The sequence below is a fragment of the Antennarius striatus genome, chromosome 10 (genome assembly GCF_040054535.1).
Source record: "Antennarius striatus isolate MH-2024 chromosome 10, ASM4005453v1, whole genome shotgun sequence".
NCBI lineage: Eukaryota > Metazoa > Chordata > Actinopteri > Lophiiformes > Antennariidae > Antennarius > Antennarius striatus.
In genome coordinates, this window is record NC_090785.1 from 6,119,213 (window position 1) to 6,139,434 (window position 20,222).

At 39.8% G+C, this 20,222-nt stretch overlaps 1 protein-coding gene across 7 annotated transcripts in view; it reads left to right on the forward strand.

The window, feature by feature from the left end:
- Positions 1-20,222, forward strand: part of diaph2 (diaphanous-related formin 2) — a 377,371-nt gene that overhangs the window by 84,334 nt on the left and 272,815 nt on the right. For all 7 annotated transcript variants that reach the window (XM_068325221.1, XM_068325222.1, XM_068325228.1 and 4 more), the window contains one exon: positions 14,553-14,692. In XM_068325221.1, the coding sequence (XP_068181322.1) occupies positions 14,553-14,692 (140 nt within the window). The remainder of the gene's footprint in view (positions 1-14,552; positions 14,693-20,222) is intronic.

The window sequence follows — 20,222 nt, forward strand, 5'->3', positions numbered from 1 at the left end:
CAATGAATACGTAAATGTGCACAAGCAGTACATGATAAAGATAAAGCATTATAAACCATTTTGTATAATTTACTTTACGTTTTAGAGAGTGGTTGATGGCACTAACGTCATCATGGAAGGGGAATCCCCTTCCATGATGACGCTAGGTAACGCGCCTCCAGGGGTTTTCTCCCTTCTCTCTCTCTTCCGTGGAGGTGAATCTGGCTGGGCAGTAGCCTTCCTCTATTCTTTAAGAAGGAACCTGTCCATTGTCAGTTGCTTCTGCTTCAAGATAGTGGAAATGGCTCGTACACCACTTTCATATTTTGCTATAATTTCCGTACGTCTTTGCGTACGTAATTTGCGTATGTTACTCCGCTGGCTGTCTGAGTCGAACTGACGCTTACCCGCTGGCCGAGGAGCGCAGCCGAGGAGCGCGTTCGGGTCGACTCGGCTAGTCGAGTACCGAAAATCTGTTCGGGGTCCGATACATTTTCTACTCGAATTTTTTGGTCGAGCACCGATTTGGTCGAGTATAGAGGCGGTCAAGTACAGAGGTATCACTGTACATGTGAATTTTTTTTTGCTATTCCTCAAAGGTAAGCAGGGAAGCGTAAAGAGCCCATTTTGGACTGTATCTATGAAAAATAATGCTGCACCATACAAAGCCTTAAAAAAACACTTGACCACAAAGATACTTAGCCAAGAGAAAACTGAATATCTGACTCATCTGTGTAAATTTCTGCGTTTGTGTCTGTGTGCACGGGTGTTGGTGTAATCTCTGAGAAATTCCTAGTAGCTTGCCCCCGTGTGAGGAAAATTCCTATTTAGAATCTGATATCCTGATCAGCCTCAATCATTTATATTATCGTGCTCTGTTTGTGTTTGGGTATAGTCGTGCATTTTACGAATTGATAGACAAACTTAAACCTGCTTCTCTCCCTGGATGAGAGTTGTGCTATGATCTGTTGCCTCATATATGTGTACATAGATAATCAGTCATGACTTTCTGAAGTCAACAAAAAGTAATTGAGGTGTTTGTTTGGTCTTGATACTGTGGTTGTTATTCAGCTGCAACGGGTAAAGAAAGCGGAAAGAGGAATGCCAGTTTAACTTAGACCCTCTGCCCCATAGCTTGTTTGCAGTAATGTATGATTTATCAAGGTTGTGGACACGGTAGGCAAGTAAGGACAAAGGTGCTTAAAACAGGACAACCATTAGAACCTAACACCACTCTTACTTCACTATTCATTGTTTCAGCATTGTTTCCCCATCTTCAAATATTTTCTGTTTCTTTTCGTCAGTAGTGGTAGCTCTTGGCTCATGCTCAAGTTCTGGGAGCTGGAAACAAGGGCACAGACTTCATTAGGCCCACATTCCAATCAATGCAGCAGAGACCTTGGAGAAAACCTAAATTAGATCCTGTGTGACTTTACATCCATAACCGTTCGCTTAATAATCTTCTGCACCAGAGTACTGTGACTATACGAATGTGATGCAAGTTTCATGATGGCTCAAAACGTCTTTCAAGTTTCGTTTCATTCATTATTTGTCACTTTCATAAAACTGAAAATATGACTACATTCTCACCTCATTTAGACATAATACAAATCTTGTATTTGTGCCTTGGGGGAACTTTTGGGACATCTTGCCACTTGCTGACCTTGATTTGATTGATGAGTGGTTCAAATGTAGTGCTTTAGTGTGGGTGAGATGGTGAAAGGGACTTGTCTTGTTAGTTGAGGTAATGATCGAAAAAACTCCTTAAGTTTTTGTTATAATTTCATTGTCACAACAGTTCACGATGACCTGTTTGTCAGCAGGCAGTCAGATTTTTATTGTTATTTTGTGTTAACAAGGGCATCATTTTATGTTCTAGCCTTCAGATTGTTGTAGTCATATCTTATATTACAGATTGGCAAATAGACCCAAAACTTAACTTGTGTTCTGGCTGCTAGTTTGCACACACTTTTACTCAATGTAATTTTTTCACTCTCTTCTACCTGACTTACTTCGACTTAGCTGACATCTGCTCTGGTGTAGATGTCATTGAAATTCAGTGCAGACGTGAGTCCAGCACAGGGAGAGCTGCATAAAGAAATGTTCCACACTGCATATAAACACAACCCCCCCTGAAAAAAAACAAAAAAACAACAACAACATATATTCATAGACATGCAGTTGTTCACATGCTAATTATGTATATATCATCAATATTTATACATATGTAACATTCACAAACACTTATTTAAATGTTTACAAGGTCAATTCACTACCCTCAATGGCCTCAAGTTAGGTATATACATACAATTATAGTTGGTTATTTAAAAAAAATACCATGGCAACATCTCCAGTGAAAGATTTCCAACAATGTCAGACACCCACAGAATGTGTTTCTGGTTTGCTTTACTTGGGGTATGTCTAATATTCATTAGGGTGCAGAGAAGCACTCTGCCAGAGTACTTTCATGCATCTGTCCAAGATGCTACTGCATTGTGAGAATCAATAGGGTAAGGCCAAAGCTCTGACCCAAGTGGCTAGAGACATTTAGGTTCTACAGCCTAAATTCTTGCTGCCAAAATTAGACCACTGTGTATGAGCTCTAAGGTCATATACAATAGTTACTCTGGGAATGAGCAGGTATGTCAATTTTCTATTTTCAAGCTTTTTTTTTTTTTCTAATTGTGATTAGCTGCTTCTCTTTCCTTCACTATATATATATATATATATATATATATATATATATATATATATATATATATATATATATATATATATATATATATATATATATATATATATATATATATATATATATAATATATATATATATATGGAAGTGGAAGACAACCCTGGAGACTAACTCCAAGCCAATTACCCAAGTTAACATCAAGTACTGCATATACCAAGGGGATGCACTATCACCACTGCTGTTCTGCATAGGCCTGAACCCCCTCAGTCACATTATCACAAAGAGTGGCTACGGATACCGATTCCGAAGTGGGACAACAATCAGCCATCTCCTCTACATGGATGACATCAAGCTGTATGCCAGGAATGAGCGAGAAATTGACTCACTGATCCACACCACCAGGATCTGCAGCGATGACATAGGTATGTCATTCGGATTAGACAAATGTGGCCGGATGGTATCAAGAAGAGGCAAGATGATCAGAACTGAAGGGGTTGACCTACCAGGGGGCAGGATAGAAGATATCAAAGACAGCTACAAATACCTTGGAATCCCACAGGCTACTGGCAACCATGAGGAGGCCGCAAGGAAGTCATCCACAGCCAAATACCTCCAGAGAGTAAGGCAAGTCCTGAGAAGCCAGCTGAATGGTAAGAACAAGGTCCGAGCCATCAACATGTTTGCACTGCTGGGATCATAAGCTGGCCAAAGGAGGAGATAGAAGCCACAGATATCAAGACAAGAAAGCTCCTCACCATGCATGGAGGGTTTCACCCCAAGTCAAGCATCCTGAGGCTGTACACTAAGCGGAACGAGGGAGGCCGAGGACTAGTGAGCATCAGGGCCACTGTCCAGGATGAGACATCAAAAATCCAAGAGTACATCAGGAAGGTGGCCCCAACAGATGAACTGCTCATTGAATGCCTTAGACAGCAGAAACCTGAGGAGGAAGAGGAGGAGGAGACAACATGGAGGGACAAGCCCCTACACGGCATGTACCACCGTCAGATAGAGGAAGTGGCTGATATCAAGAAGACCTACCAATGGCTGAATAAAGCTGGACTGACAGACAGCACAGAGGCACTGATCATGGCAGCACAAGAACAGGCCCTAAGTACAAGAGCAATAGAGGCCAATATCTACTACAGTAGATCTGACCCAAGGTGCAGGCTATGTAAAGAAGCCCCAGAGTCAGTCCAGCATGTGGTAGCAGGGTGTAAGATGCTCGCCAGCTCAGCATACATGGAAAGGCACAACCAAGTAGTTGTGATAGTGTACAGGAACATCTGTACCCAGTATGGACTAGAAGTACCCAAATCCCAATGGGACATACCACCGAAGGTGGTTGAGAACGACAAGGCTGAGATCCTGTGGGACTTCAGCTTCCAGACCAACAAACAGCTGCTGGCTAACAAACCGGACATAGTGGTGATGGACAAAGAGCAGAAGAGAGCAGTGGTGATAGATGTGGCGATTCCAGCTGACGCCAACATCAGGAAGAAGGAACACGAAAAGATTGAGAGGTATCAAGGGTTGAAAGAACAGCTGGAACAGATGTGGAAGGTCAAGGTTAATGTGGTCCCCGTGGTACTGGGAGCACTTTCGGCAGTGACCCCCAAACTGGAAGAGTGGCTCCAGCAGATTCCTGGAAAAACATCTGATGCCTCAGTCCAGAAGAGTGCAGTCCTAGGAACAGCTAAGATACTGCGCAAAACCCTCAGACTCCCAGGCCTCTGGTAGAGGACCCGAGCTTGAGGATGACACACAGATACCACCCCACAAGGGCGAGAGGGACTTTTTATATATATATATATATATATATATATATATATATATATATATATATATATATATATATATATATATATATATATATATATATATATATATATATATATATATATATATATATAAAGTATAGTAGGACAATTTCTTATTCTACCTTTTTCTAATAATCTTCAACATGGATGGGTGATGGATAGCTCTGGGTGATGGATAATATTATTCCAAAAACTTTACCTCACTTTCTTCCCCTCAAAGATATAAGCATCAGAATCAAAATTTACTTTCCTTGCTGTGTAAAATGTTGATTAGGAAACAAAACTACACAAAACTAAACAAAAACACTTGCCTAATGCAAATACCGGTAAATGCAACTAATCAAGCACAACCATTGTAAAAATTGTTTTAAATAGAGAAGACAGATCTAGAAGCTTGAGTATAGGAAAATAAATGATAAATGAAATATGATCCTGAAAGCTCAGGACAACATTTCAGTAACATCATGTAAATAATGCATCATCCAATAAATGAGACATGAATAAAGCATGGTGTACTGGAGCTGAGGTCTGCAATGTCTTTTAACTTTGATTGACACTGTCCTTATCAACCATCAACAGTAACTAGGGGATTTTTTTATTAATATATTCAATTTTCAGATTATTTGCAATTTATCCCCTTTAACATTATTTTATATGAATATCAACAATAAAATTAGATAAATCTTACTTTTGCAGAAACGTTTTGGTGTTGTAGCATTATATTGATATAGTCATTAACCTGCAAAGAAAGTAGTTTATTCTATACCATCATTGCGAACCTCTTTTGGCCACTATGTCAGGAAACTGTTATATTTCGGGTCAGACTTCACTGGGATTAAAGCCAATGCAGTTTGCTGACACTGCCTCTTGGACTGCCCTCCCCTTGTGCAGATCTAAAGCACAACCAGTGGGACAAACATTTTTCTGTGTGTTTATATGTGTGTGTGTTTGAGTGTGTGTTTGTGTTTTCCTCAAAGTCTGAACTGTCTGGCATGGGTCAAGCTGAAGTTAAAAGTGTGAAAGAGAAAGAGGAGGTAAGCTATTTCAGAGTGGTAAAAAACATATCCCTGGTAAGGGTGGAAGTATCACAAAGAGGGTAACCTTCAACTGACTTCAACTTTGACTTTGGCAGCAATTTTGTGGGGACATGTTGCAGTAAAAGTGCTGCAGGATGAAGAAAAACAATTACCATATCTATTGTTAGTATAACATGAAGTAGTTGGTCTACCTAATTATGTAGGGACTTTCACTGTGGGTGTTTTTGGCATGTGAATATTTTCTCTTGAACTATGAAAACATCCACTTCATGAAGACAAACTGATTAACATTTTTATTATTTGTCATGCAAACAAATACAATGGCTTTTATTCAGCTGTCCAGATGTAGCTGTTGCTGAATTGGATGAAAGATACTGCATTTTTTTCACATTTTTCTTTTGCCACTGAATGTGTTGTCTAAAGTCATGTAAGGTTTTTTCCTGTAAACATTGACACATCCTTTATTCATTACTGCATGACAAGTGAATCCTAGACAACACAAAGCAAGGAGATTTTTCCTTTCTGTTGCGCTTAAATATTTAAAAACCCTTTATGAGAAAAATGCCTTTCATGAATTAAAAAAAAAACATTTAGTTATGTTTAAATTGTAGTTATGAATAAATACATTTCAAATGATTCTTTGTGTTGGTTGAGCTGATCAGTGTTTTTGATAATTGACTTTTAACTTTATGCATGTACACATACATACACTCACAATTCAACAAATAATTAAAAAAAAAAACTTTTTATATGATCGTTACAGTTTATTATCGCTATTTAATTACCTCTAAAAGCTGTGATAAAAAATAATAAGTGAATGGTTTTATTGCAGCTGCCGTAAGATGTTCCTCCATTCAGATCTTGGGGATCAAAATGCACACACACACACACACACACACACACACACACACACACACACACACACACACACACACACACACACACACACACACACACACACACACACACACACACACACACACACACACACACACACACACACACACACACACACACACGCATGCATGCACCCCCCTTGCACACACACACACACGGGATTCAAGACTTATGTCCCCAGCCTGATTATTGAGCAGGCATTGTGTACCTAATTGTGTCTGTGTTATCAGCAAGTTGTATTTGCACAGACATGGGAGAACATGTTTCCTTTAGACTTTCTTTTCTGATCAAAACAGGCAGAAGATAAAGGAAGAAAATAAACATAGAAAGAAAAAAAATGCCCCTGGAGTGTACAGATGCACACATGGTTTTTCATAGCCTCTGTCCGCAGTTTAAAAACACCTTGACATGGAAGAAGAGAGGGTAAAAACTGAGACAGGAAGGATGGGAGTATGGGAGGTAGGGATAACAGAAAGGGGACGAAATTCTTGGCCACATGGTCTGGTGGGAAATCCCCCACTGAGCTGGGATCTGTGCGCACTGGTGGCTACATGAAATGTCTTATCTGCTGGCGGCAGAACTCTGTCCTTTAAGAGGAGCAAGGGAAAACTCATTGTCCGACCAACCAGCATCTCAACTGATCCGTGTTCCCTTTGACCTTTATGACTGCTGCTACAGACACATGCCAAACTGAGATTGTTGTAAATGTGAGATTCCTCATTTACACATTTGTCTGAAATGTGTTTCTAGTACGCAAATATTATTTAATTTTACTTTTATGTTAATAATGGTCTTCATCCAGTAATCTGGAGTACCTACCTTATTTCTTTATTTATTTTTACATGTTTTGGCATTATATTTCCATTCAAGTAATTTTCTAACCACTAATTAGCAGGCAATTAAGTTATATCTTTGTTATCCAGCATTATGTGCAGTAATTGCACAGATTGTGTCTTTATGAGTTTTTTTTATAATGAGCAATAAGGTGCTCAACTAATTTTTAATTAATTAGACACAAGGGAGGCGTAACTATATTTTTCAATATGCTATAAGTTTTTGTCAATGACTATTGTGTTGGGTGTGCAAATCATAGATCTTAAAATTCTCCTCGGTCATTTTTGTACAATATTCTTTTTTTGTTTTGCTGAACATTTTGGGTGTGTTACAGCTTGTTGCGTGAATTTTTGCAAGAACTTTTCTCTTCAGTGAAATATTTGAAACCAGTGTCGTTAAATCTTACATGTTTTTTATACTCCACTGAGGCATTTTGTGCCCTCTTTACACCTTTATAGCGAAAATGGACACTCACACACAAAAACTGCTATGAAATGGTCATGCATAATTTTTTTGGACATTTTTTATACATCACTTCACAACTTGAGACCTACTAAAAACAAAATTTTGTCATTTCCAGACTTTCATGTTAAACGTTTGACCTATTCGGTTTTTCTAAACAAAAAACACAAAAACAGAAAGAAAAACCTTACCTTTTTTAAAAATTTTTTTAAAAAACTTTTTTTTTCTAAAATATGATTAGGGGGATGCAGCTTTGGTGGCGATTAGAGTCTTGAATATGCCCCCCCCCCCTTGAAGCATGTGTGTTCTCCAGATGAGTCCTGGAGCTCTGGCAGATGACGGCTCCACGACCATGACTTTGCTCCTTCACTGCGGTCCTGATGTTTCCACTTTTTTGGCCACTGATGAAATGAGTCCTTAGCTGAGCTGCATTGTGGACAGCTTCCATCTCTCTTTCTCTCTCTCTCTCTCTCTCTCTCTCTCTCTCTCTCTCTCTCTCTCTCTCTCTCTCTCTCTCTCTCTCTCTCTCTCTCTCTCTCTTCTCTCTCGCACAGACGCACACACTCTTGCCTCCTCGCACAATGGTTAAAATGTTTTCTTTTAATACCTCACAAGAATAGTTGGAGACTTGATATGAGTATCGAAGTCTTTTTATCAAATTCATCTCTTTGTCAAGAATGGCCTTGGCTCATCTTCTCTTCCCTCACATTCCTAACATAAAGTGTTAATATTTTCTTGCATATTTCTAGCATATAATAATCATGTCTCCCCACAGGCCATTTAATTTTGTCCAATCTTCTTGGTTGCCTTGAATTTTCAGGAAAGTATGAGGGGTTGCCCTGGGCTCCTGTACATTTATATTCAGAAAACAAACATTGTTTCATCACTTGTTCAAATTGGATAGAAAATGTATGACAAGTTCTAAAAAAGTAAACCAATAGCTTGGTAGAAATGTCGGGATTTCTTTTTATGTAAACTCCTACTACCTGCTTGGTTGTGACTGGCAAATATCTAGTAAAAAAAACCTGATGCTAATGTTTGAGACTTGTTTAAATGTGGTGGTGCAATGATTTGTCACTGAAATAAATATACTGCTTTGGATTACATTCATACTGGCTCAAGATAAACAAAATCACTGAGGTGTGTTACACTCATAATATCATAATATCATGAATTGCATTTGTACTTCCATCACTCATTCCAACTACCATAAAGCAGCACTAGAAAAAGTGTTGTATATGTGCATATGTTGCACCGAACAAAGAAATAGGAGACCAAGGCAGAGTGACTGGCAGAAGCCATAGCAATCATCTATCTCCCAGGTCTAGCTTCAAGGCCAGACACATTGTGCACCATGTGGTTTTCCAATAAGCTGACAAAGAAGCTGAATAAAGTATCTTTCAGTCTACCATAGTATGCCGATAACTGGCCACTGAGTTACCTCCCAGCTTGTTATAGACTCATTACAGGTGAAGATGACATGTTGAGCTGCAACTGCCTTGGCATTGTCTCCCTACCTTGCCCTCTATAGAAGGCACAGCACCCTGTCACTCCCCCATGGCATGGAGAAAGGGGGACAGAGGTGATAGGAGAGGAAGGAATGAGCCTTGCTGCTCCTCTAACCCCTCAAAATGAAAGTGACAGGCTCACTGAAGTAATTGCTCCCGGCACTATTTTCTTTGGCAGGAAATACTGTTATCGATTAATAGGGGCTTCAATAAGCGACAGGAGATGGGGTTCTAGCCTATGGTCAAAAGGCTGTGTCTGTCCTCTACTGTTGAGTCGGTGTGTCCTGATGGTTTTTCTGTCTGTTTTGACTTTTCTCTCCTATCTCTCAGTGTGTCTGTATCTGACCACTCCTTTTCTTCTCCCCTCTGCTTCTTCCATATTGCACATCTGACTACCCCCTCACTAACACTTAACTTCCCATCCCTATTTCTTTCCTTGCTCCCTTTCATGGGGGTCTTTTTTGACCATTTTCTTCTGTTGATTATTTGTTTGAGCCTCAAGGCGGAAAGCTCTATTACTGAGTAGCTAGCAGGTGATGACCCCTCCCTTTTCACGTTGTTTTTCTGCTGCTGTAGTGACGTAATGTTGATATTATCACAATGGATTCAATTGATTTTGGCTAGGGTCATGAAAATGCAGGTTATGATCAGTGTCTTTGGTTTCAGGAGGTCAGAGCGTGCAATGAAACCAGAGCTCTAGCTTTTCTAGACTTAGTGGTTTGCCTGCTGGGAAGTACTGAGAGGGAAGATAAATAAAAACTTGGTGATGTGTTTCCCTCCCATTGTCCTATTAAGATAAAGTTCTGCAATTTTTTACTTCCTTAATGTTTGCAATAGCTTGCAGACATTAGAGTAAATATTACATAAAAGTTTGGAAATAAGTTACAAAGATATTTATTAAATTTTTTGAAGGTAGCAACTGCAGTTTAACATTTTCAACTCAAAATGAGATGGAAAAAAACTTAATTTTATTGATTTCTTTTCTCTGTTTTATTTCATTCAATACCTTCAATGGGTCAAAGCAGGGTTTTTTTAAAAAACTGTGATTAAGAAAGAGGAAAACACTGTGTGAGTAATATTTTAATGAAATGCATTTTGTCAGTATTGACACAAAACAGCATTTTAATAATGCCAGTAATACAGCGCTTTTTAATACAATAACTAAATATATAAATATATAGCTTAACTTCTCCATATAATTCACATTTTTATAGTGTACCAAAGGTACACATATTTATAGAGGAATTTTATGAGTGAATTATAATCTTTCATGATTTTCCAACCTGAAATCTTCCTTCTGCTTGCTTGGTGTTCTTGACAAAGCTCAGAACTTGATTTTAATAGTAGTATTTTATGCTCCAACACCACCCAAGACAAATAGCAAATGAATTATTCCAAGTTGCATAAAATCCACTGCTTTGACATTAATATACCTCACCTGCATTATCTTTCAAACTTTATTTATAACAGTGCTGACATGTCACCTCTTCTCTTTCTACCCAACTTGCTTGTTTTTGAATTTATTGTGCATCTAAAGTGAGCAACTGTAGGCAGCAGTCTGATATGAAATCCCCAGCCCTCACTACAGCACAACAACATGGTGATTTGACTGCTGTGACATGTTCAACAATCAAGAATGTTATTTTCATGGAACAAGCAGCATTTTACAGTGTCCCCTGACAATGCATGCTCAGCCTGGAAATGTACCAATTGTTATTCTTTTTCCTTATGCCTTTAGAAAAGCACTAAAATGTACTACAGGTTGTTATTCCTGCAATCTGAGCCAAATTGGATTGGACACAATGCATATTACACCACTTGGGTATTACTTTCCACATCTTTTCTTTGAAGCTCTTAAGTGTTGGTATTTGTTTAGTTCATATTCCTCTGTGGGAATTATTTAACTGTATTCTAAAGTCATACTTAGCAAATGAGTCCTTTGGCAAGAACCAGGAACTTATCTGCTTGACATACTTTTTTTTAAATTCCTGACAAACGATGTGGGGGGTATACATACGATTTAGCCTTAACATTATCGCCACAGAAAGATGAAGTGAATAATATTGCTTTTCTTGTTAAAATGGCCAGTGGGCGGAATATATTAGCCAGCAAGGGAACATTTTGTCCCCAAAGTTGATATGCTGGAAGCAGGAAAAGTTGGCCACTGTCCAGGATGAGACATCAAAAATCCAAGAGTACATCAGGAAGATGGCCCCAACAGATGAACTGCTCAGTGAATGCCTTAGACAGCAGAAACCTGAGGAGGAAGAGGAGGAGGAGGAGACAACATATATATATATATATATATATATATATATATATATATATATATATATATATATATATATATATATATATATATATATATATTTATATTGCTTTAGACATCTTTAAGAGTTACTTCTGTAGGTACTGTAGGTATACCTTGATTTTACACACAGTTTTTTACTATTTGAGGAACTCCATGTTTTAATGGAAGAATAAAAATGTTAATTAAATCAAGTTTAACCTTCAAAGTGAAAAAAGTAGTTGTGATGTCATGGTTTAAAGTCAATGGAAATATTCTGGGAAGGAGCGAAGAAAAATCACACAACACAGTTGATGATGTTTTTAGGATAAAGATTCTGAGCGTAGTCAAACACGGATGACACCGTTTTTTCTTCAAGCATTGTTTTCAAGTCTTTGAAGAAAATAAGTTCTGCTATTCTGACTTCAATAGGTTACTGATTTTACTATGTGCTCAAACAACCAGGAAAATGTAACTGTTATGGTTGTTGCTACTTTAAAGATGACTCTGTATCACTGTCTAAGTTAAATCTTACCTACTCAAAGTCCTAAAATTTCACTTTGGAATTTTTAGTAAGTGTGCCAGGTATCTGTGTTTTCTTACATTTATTTTTCTTTTCTGTATGAAAGAGCTTTTTTATCTATACTGAAACAGTATAAAGTGAAATAAAAATCAGAAATATTCCACTAACTGTGGTTAATGTAGTAGATGAATAGACCTTGTGGCATTCTAACTATTTTAGATGAATAGTCAAAATTATTACAATATTTTCTTCACCATAAGGCACACGTAAAAGCCTTTAATTTTGTCAAAAACCAAGTGTGCTTTAAAATCCAGTGTGCCTTATATGCAAAAAAAAAAAAAAAAAGTTTTAAAATAGTCCATTTATTGCAGGTGCGCCATATAGTCCAGTGTGCCTTATAGTGCGGAAAACACTGTATATACGTAGATCAGGGATCGGCAACCCAAAATGTTCAAAGAGCCATTTTGGACCAAAAAAACCCAACTACAATTAAATCTGTTGGGAGCTGAAAAAATTATAAGCCTTATATGAAGGCAATCAAGCAATTTATTTGTTACCAAGCCTATCAAATTATGAAAATGCTGTTAATACATAACATACCATTATTCATAGCTCACCATTTCAGCCTGTCTTTGCTTTCTTGTGTTTTTCCATGTCGACTGTAGATTTTAGGAGAGCACCAGGCCTCTCTTTTCACTAGATAAATGAGCCAGCTCATTTTTTCCCAAACTGCCTATTAGCAGAGTTCACTTCATAAGGAACCAACAGTCCACGGATGTGTGCAATGATGATTTCATCTTAGTATCTGGTTCCGACATGTGACGCTTTTTTTGCAGCAGCTTTTCTAATTTAATTATTTATGGTGCTATGACTTGACCTGTAACTCTTTTTAACAACACTAGAAAACAACAACTTTAATAAACTTATTTGTGGAGCTATTACATGCAGTGCAGGTTATTTTATAAAATTTCTTAAATTACATTTAAAGCTTATGTGTCCCCCCCTGCTGAAGCTATCAGACCCGGACAATGGCAATGCCTTTTCCGCAAATGATCAAAATGACATTTTTCACATATTGTTTATGAATTTAGAAACAGAGGGCAAATAAATGATTAGTTCTGTAATTCTGTTTAATTATTTGGTAGACTATAAAATTTCTGATTTTGGGGCTCACAAATCTACTTTTCCCAAAGTCAGCTTCTTTCATATATCAAAATTTTTTGTGAAGAATCACAAATTTATACTTTAATTTGTAATCTCTTTATCTTGGTTTTCTGACCTGCTGCAACAAACAACAACAGCTGTGACCCCAGGATGATTGTAAATTCCTAGATTTTTTTTGCAATTCCTAGATTTGTAAAATCTTCGTAAAGTCATCAAACCTGATTTGAATAATTTTAGAAAAAAGAAAAAAACATCAGCAACTGCTGCAAACAATGCCGGAAGGCAAAGTGTTTGGCTGTGGAGGTTGGGTGCAGAGACTTTGTGGGACAGTTTCTTGGGAGAGAATATATAGCATATGGCATCACTGCTGAGAGGAGGAGGAGGGCCATCTACAGTATAGCTACACAGAGGAAGGCCTCCAGGTGGCTCTGGTTGAGGTTTGCTAGGGCACAAGCTGAGTCCTGACCAGCCTCTGCTGGGTCACCTGAGTAAGGGTATCAGATGTTCGGAAGACTTGAAATACCAAATAATCTCAGGATACATCACTGACAATTTTCCCTTTTCATCAAACAATATTTCGCTACAACTAGAAGTCATAGTATGAGCAGCTTAGTAATGTTTTCAGACCAACAACCGATTCAATATGTCTGTAACTGGATCAAGTTGGAGGTCATTGAAATATACATTGTTGACTGGTGAGAGTCAGTCTGTGTTTTTTTTCTGTTGTGTAAGTGCATGAATTCCTGCCTACATGTAGTCTTATTGTGTAAGTGTCAGTGTAGCAACATGTCCCTAGAGCCCATCTGTGGAGATTATACATGACTATTCATTTACTTAAAGCAGACGTTGCTTCAGGTAACATAGAGCCTTTTTAGGCTCTCCGTATATGTAGTTCTTTATGGGCCAACACGTCTATAGACACCCTGTTCACTCCTTTATAAAAACTTAATTGCTTTAGAAAAGCATTTCAGTTGTTTTACCAGCTTTTATCAATCGCCATTGTGAGAATGCACATTTTCTGTCAAAGGAAGTCTCAACAACTACACAAGATAACCACCAACTTTACTTACTCTGCAGTTGAAGGTTCTGTCTTGTTCAGTCAATTCTGTCTTTATATTCCAATTTTACAGAAAGTAAATATCTCTTTCTTTTTCGGATATTTTGTGTACCCTGTAATTCTTCACAAAACTTTTTACTGGCGATGCATACTCTGAGTAACATGTTGTTGTCCTTCAATTGCATTCAAAAATTTGATTTGTTATTGTTTTGTTTTTTAAAATCACATTTAGGTTGAAGTCACAGTACATGGCAATAATGCAGTAACTGTCATGTTAATGGTTTCTTTTCAGGGTGGACTGAGAAACAGCAAACATGAATCCACACTTTCATCCCAGGAGTATGTTCACGAGCTGCGTTCTGGCATCACAGAAGAAAAGCTTCTCAACTGCCTGGAGTCCCTCAGAGTGTCTCTCACCAGTAACCCTGTCAGGTTAGAGACTCAATTCCTTTTTCACTCACTACAAACAGTCTCAGATATGGTTTGTTTTTGAATGCTTTACTGAAACACCTGCTAACCTGTGTACATTTTGACTTTATAGTACCTTGATATAATTTGTCACTGTCAGCAATGCAAAAATGTGTTCACGTCTGGGAGTTAAGTTGTGTATGTGCTGTACCTAAAAGGAGGCAAATTGATGCTTTGGTTCAAAAGGTGGATTCAGTGACGAATGTAGAATGTCAGGTATTCAATTCAATAAAAAAACAACAAAAAAACAACAACCCTTAGTTTTCCCTAAGGGGCAATTGGAGAACTGTAACTGTAGATCGAATTAATACATAATAATAATAATAATAATAATAATAATAATAATAATTACTAATATATTTAATTTTATCTAGCTACCCCTCTTGGCTTTGTTTGGTGTATTTCACAGAGTGTGATGCTTTTAACTTTCTTTAAAGGTAGAAGAGCAGTGGTGATTGAGGAAAGTTGAAATTGCGATTATAAAAAGAGATAAAATTGGTTAACGTGGAAAAAAACAACAACTTGATGTTATTAATCTTAGTTTACTATGATTTATTAAATATAATACCCAGATAGTCAGAGTAAAGATGTTTTGCCTGTATTTCTTTGTTGATAAGATATATTTTCACATCAATGCAACATCACTTTAAAACAAGTCTATGGAATGGTGCAGCAGACGAAACAAAGGCTTAATCCTACTGGGAGTCTTTCTTCACAACTCTGTCCATTATGCCCTAATAGATAGGGAGTCTCATTTTAGACGTAAGAAAGACAGCCATTCTGAGATTTTAATAAGCATTTTGCTCTGAGTCATGTGTGTAACTGAAAATGGTCAGAGCCTGTGTTTTTTTTTTTACCTTTAAATAGCTATAAAGCTATATAAAAGTAGTTAATTTAGATGTGTACTTCCCAACGCTGTGTTTTTTTAGCCTTGCTTATTTCTTGAGCCATTCATTAAGAAGCCTGTCTGATGTTGTGAACATTGTCTCTGCTTTTTACTCAATTTCTCTGTCTTTCTGTTTAAATGGGGTCTTCAATTTTAATATCGTCCCACTAGCACAATGGAACCCTCGGCTCACCATTGAGGAGATGTCTCTTAATGTGAATCGATGAGCAGTGCAAGTTAAATCGCCATTAGATAAGTGGACAACTTTATGTTCCAACCGAATACAGAGCAAGGACGTGCGTGTATGGCCCCAGAGGTGCTTCTGTTTTGTCTCCATGCTGCTACAGCTACAATACCGGCAATAATACTGCATCTCTGGATTTAGAGAAGGAGACTGACTTGTTTTCTATGGCACATTTACTAAAATGACACATCATCAACATATAAGATCACACATAGGATTGGCTACAATAATCATTTTCATTCACAGCAATGCTTTTCTCTCGTACTCTGGATAGGAAGTAATCTAACCTGAAGGATTAAGTTAAAATGTTGGTTGGATTGTCACAACAAGTATCACAAATACAAAATCCTTTGGGGAACCAGCCAGTATCACCAATACTGTACGTACACATAGGAGCTATTTTCACCTGAAATGTATATTTATATAAAATAGATAGATAGATAGATAGATAGATAGATAGATAGATAGATAGATACTTTATTAATCCCGGAGGAAATTGCATATATTCACTGCTCAGGCATTACTTAACAAATAATACTGGATAAACACCAGGAGAAAAGGAAACACTGACATCACAGGACATACCACAAGACATACATTACACTAACAGACAGGCACATGCAGCACTAACAGGACTTATATACTTAACTATAGCTAAAAATATAAACGGTATAAAATTTAAAAATATTACAGTATTAAAATATAAACAGTATAAAATAAAATCTAAACAGTATAAAATTGAATTAAAATATAAAAACAGTATAAAAAATAAATAAATTTTATATATATATATATACAACAGTATAAAATTAAATTTAAATTAAATTAAATCCATTTTCAACCCCGTGCTGACCTCGCCACCTCCCCCCCGCTCCTCCTGAGAGAGTCATTGTACCCCCTGATGGCACGGGGCACGAAGGAGGACCTCAGCCTCTCTGTGGAGGCGCTGTGTGACAGCAGTCTGCCGCTGAAGGTGCTTCTCTGCTGGGAGAAGGTGGTGTGTAGGGGGTGGCTGGTGTTGTTCATGATGGCCTTAATTTTAGACATGGTCCTGCTCTCCAGAAGCATATCCACAGAGTCCAGGCTCAGCCCGACCACTGAGCCCGCTCTGCGGATGAGTCTGTTCAGACGGTCCATATCTCTTTTCCTGGCCCCCCCACCCCAACACACAATGGCGTATGACAGCACACTGGAGACTACGGACTGATAGAACATGAAAAGGAGCTTAGGACAGATGTTGAAGGAGGCCAGCCTCCTTAGGAAGTACATCCTGCTCTGCCCCTTCTTGTACACACAGTTGGAGTTGAGTGACCAGTCCAGTCTGCTGTCTAGCTGCAGTCCCAGGTACTTATAGTTTTCTACCACCTCCACCTCACTGCCATTGATGATCACCGGCTGTGGAGAGGGAGGTGCCCGCCGGAAATCCAGAACCATCTCCTTTGTCTTGGAGACGTTGAGCTGGAGCTGGTTCTGTTGGCACCACTCCACGAAGTCAGCCACCAATGCCCTGTACCCCCCCTCATCACCCTCCCGGATACATGCCACTATCGCGGTGTCATCGGAGTACTTCTGTATGTGGCATGTATCCGAGTTGTGCTTGAAGTCTGATGTATAGAGGGTGAAGAGAATGGGGGATAGAACGGTCCCCTGTGGCGCCCCCGTGCTGCTGGTCACCATAGAAGACAAACAGTCCCCCATACGGACGTACTGGGGTCTGTCCGTTAGGTAGTCCGTAATCCAGCTCACGAGGTAGGGGTCCACAGCCATGGAGGTCAGTTTATCCTGCAGGAGCCGGGGCTGGATGGTGTTGAAGGCACTCGAAAAGTCGAAGAAGAGCACTCTGACGGCACAGCCCCCGGCGTCCAGGTAGGAGAGTGTGCGGTGGAGGAGGTACATGACAGCATCGTCAACCCCAACCTTGGCCTGATAGGCAAACTGGAGAGGGTCCATAGCACCCTGCACCTGTGGACGCATGAGCTCCAGGGGGTCCCCTAGTTCCGAAGCACAGGCTCGGAGGAGTCTTGGGGAGACCTTATCTGGTCCAGCCGCCTTGTAGGGACGGAGCCTCCTCAGCGTTGTCGTCACCAGGTCTGCAGTGATGATGGTCTCGGTCGTGGTGGGAGCAGGAGGTTGTGGCGAGGTTGGAAGTCCAGTGGTTGAGGTGGGGCCGTTGAGCTTCGCAGTTCTTGGAGTGGGCTCGGGAGAAGTGGCAGGGGTGGAAGGAGAGGAAGCACAGGAGGGGGGAGCATCAGTGGAGCGGTCTGTAGGGCCAGGAGAGGCCTGTAGGCCAGGAGAGGTCTGTAGGCCAGGAGAGGCCTGGGACCAGGAGCCGGGAGTGGTGGGGGAGCTGAACCGATTGAAAAAGCTGTTAAGTTCATTCGCTCGTTCAATATTCCCCTCCACAGTGCTGCGCCCTTTCCCGTGTCCGGTGATGGTTCTCATCCCATTCCAGACCTCCCGCACTTGGTTGCGCCCCAGCTGCTTCTCCAGCTTCCTCCTGTACGCCTCCTTGGCCTCCCTCAGGCAGAGTCTCACTTCCTTCTGGGCCTTCCTCATCTCCTCCTCGTTCTTGCTCCTGAACGCCCGCTTCTTCCTGTTCAGGACAGCCTTGACTTCCTTGGTTACCCATGGTTTGTTGTTGGGGTAACACCTGATTGTCCTGACAGGGGCCACGGTGTCCACACAGAAGTTTATGTAGTCTGTAAAACACTGAGCTGCCCCCTCAATGTCTTCCCCATGTGAGCCCACAATAACATCCCAATCGGTGATCTGGAAGCAGTTCCTCAGCATCTCCTCTGTTTCCGAGGACCACCTCCTGACCTGTTGTGTTGTTGCTGGCAGCCGTTTCACCAGCGGGATGTAGGTGGGCTGTAGGTGCACTAGGTTGTGGTCTGATTTACCTAGTGGAGGGAGGGGGGTGGCGGTGTATGCCTCCTTAGCATTAGCGTAGAACAGATCGATGGTTCTGTTCTTCCGTGTGGGACAGTCTACACACTGGACCATAGTGGGGAGAGATGAGTCCAGGGTGACGTGGTTAAAGTCACCGGTGATGATGACGAGCGCCTCCGGGTGCCGGGTCCGAAGAGCAGAGGTGGTCCCACAGATGGTCTCTCGTGCCGCCTCAGGGTCCGCACGTGGAGGGATGTAGACGGCCATGACGATGACGTGTGAGAATTCACGCGCCAGGTAGTAGGGTCTGATGCTAACAGCTCTTAGCTCCAGATCGCGGTTACACAGTGTTGATTTCACCGTCACATGTCCCGGATGGCACCATCTATCGTTGGTATAGATGATTAATCCACCTCCTTTCTTCTTACCGGCGGTGTTCGTGTCCCGGTCCGCTCGGACAGAGGAGAAGCCGGTTAGTCGGACGTTAGCGTCCGGCACGTCGCCAGTTAGCCACGTCTCAGAGAATGAATTACTAAGTAATTACAGCCTCCAGATGATCTCACACATGTGAAGACACACTGTCTCTGGCGAGTTGTAGGCACATTGGACTGTTCACAATTAAAGGCCAACTATCCCCAAAGGGACCAAAGTCAGGCTAAGCTTGCTCCATTGGTGTTGTCAAATGGAGTACCTGGAAGTGAAGAGTGCATTATGAAGGAGTTATCTCCCACTGATTGCCAGGTCCATCTAGGGGGAAAGCCACCTTTGAGCGCTTGTCTTCACACTCTTGGAACTTATTGTTTTCATGAAACAAAGATGAGGTTATTCCTAATTAAACACTGTGAATGCACTTAATTGTCATGGATCACAACACATAGGGTACCTGCATTTGGTTTGCTGCTCTTCTGACTCAATTATGTTAATGTAACCTTTGTCCAGAATGTTATCATGTACAGAAAATAAACATAAAGCATACAACAGAGCAATGTATTCAGATACCTTTCAATTTACATTTTAGAATAACAAACACGCTTTTAAATAATGATATTTTGGTGACCTGTCTACATATAGTGATATACCGATAAACTGTGCATGATATGCTTCCATTTATTTCATGTTCTTGTTCCTCAGTGTATAACAGTGAACAGCATTTTGTATTATAGAGAGACACTGCAATTACGACAAAAATATTGGGGTATCGCCGAGAGCAGATCGCTGTTTAGTTTCTCATAGCTCAAAACATTTTTTTTTCCTGTTTTCAAACAACTGGTAATAATAAGCAGAATTCTAATGTGGTTTTGACTCATCATACACCTAAGAGTTTGAAATAATTTAAATAAAGTGACCCAAAGCTCCAAAGGGAACACATATCATTACATATCAAATACATTGTTATATTTGATCTACACATAATTTCTCCTCAAGATTATTAAAGTAGTCATTTACCTATCTGTCTGCAACAATCGAATTATATA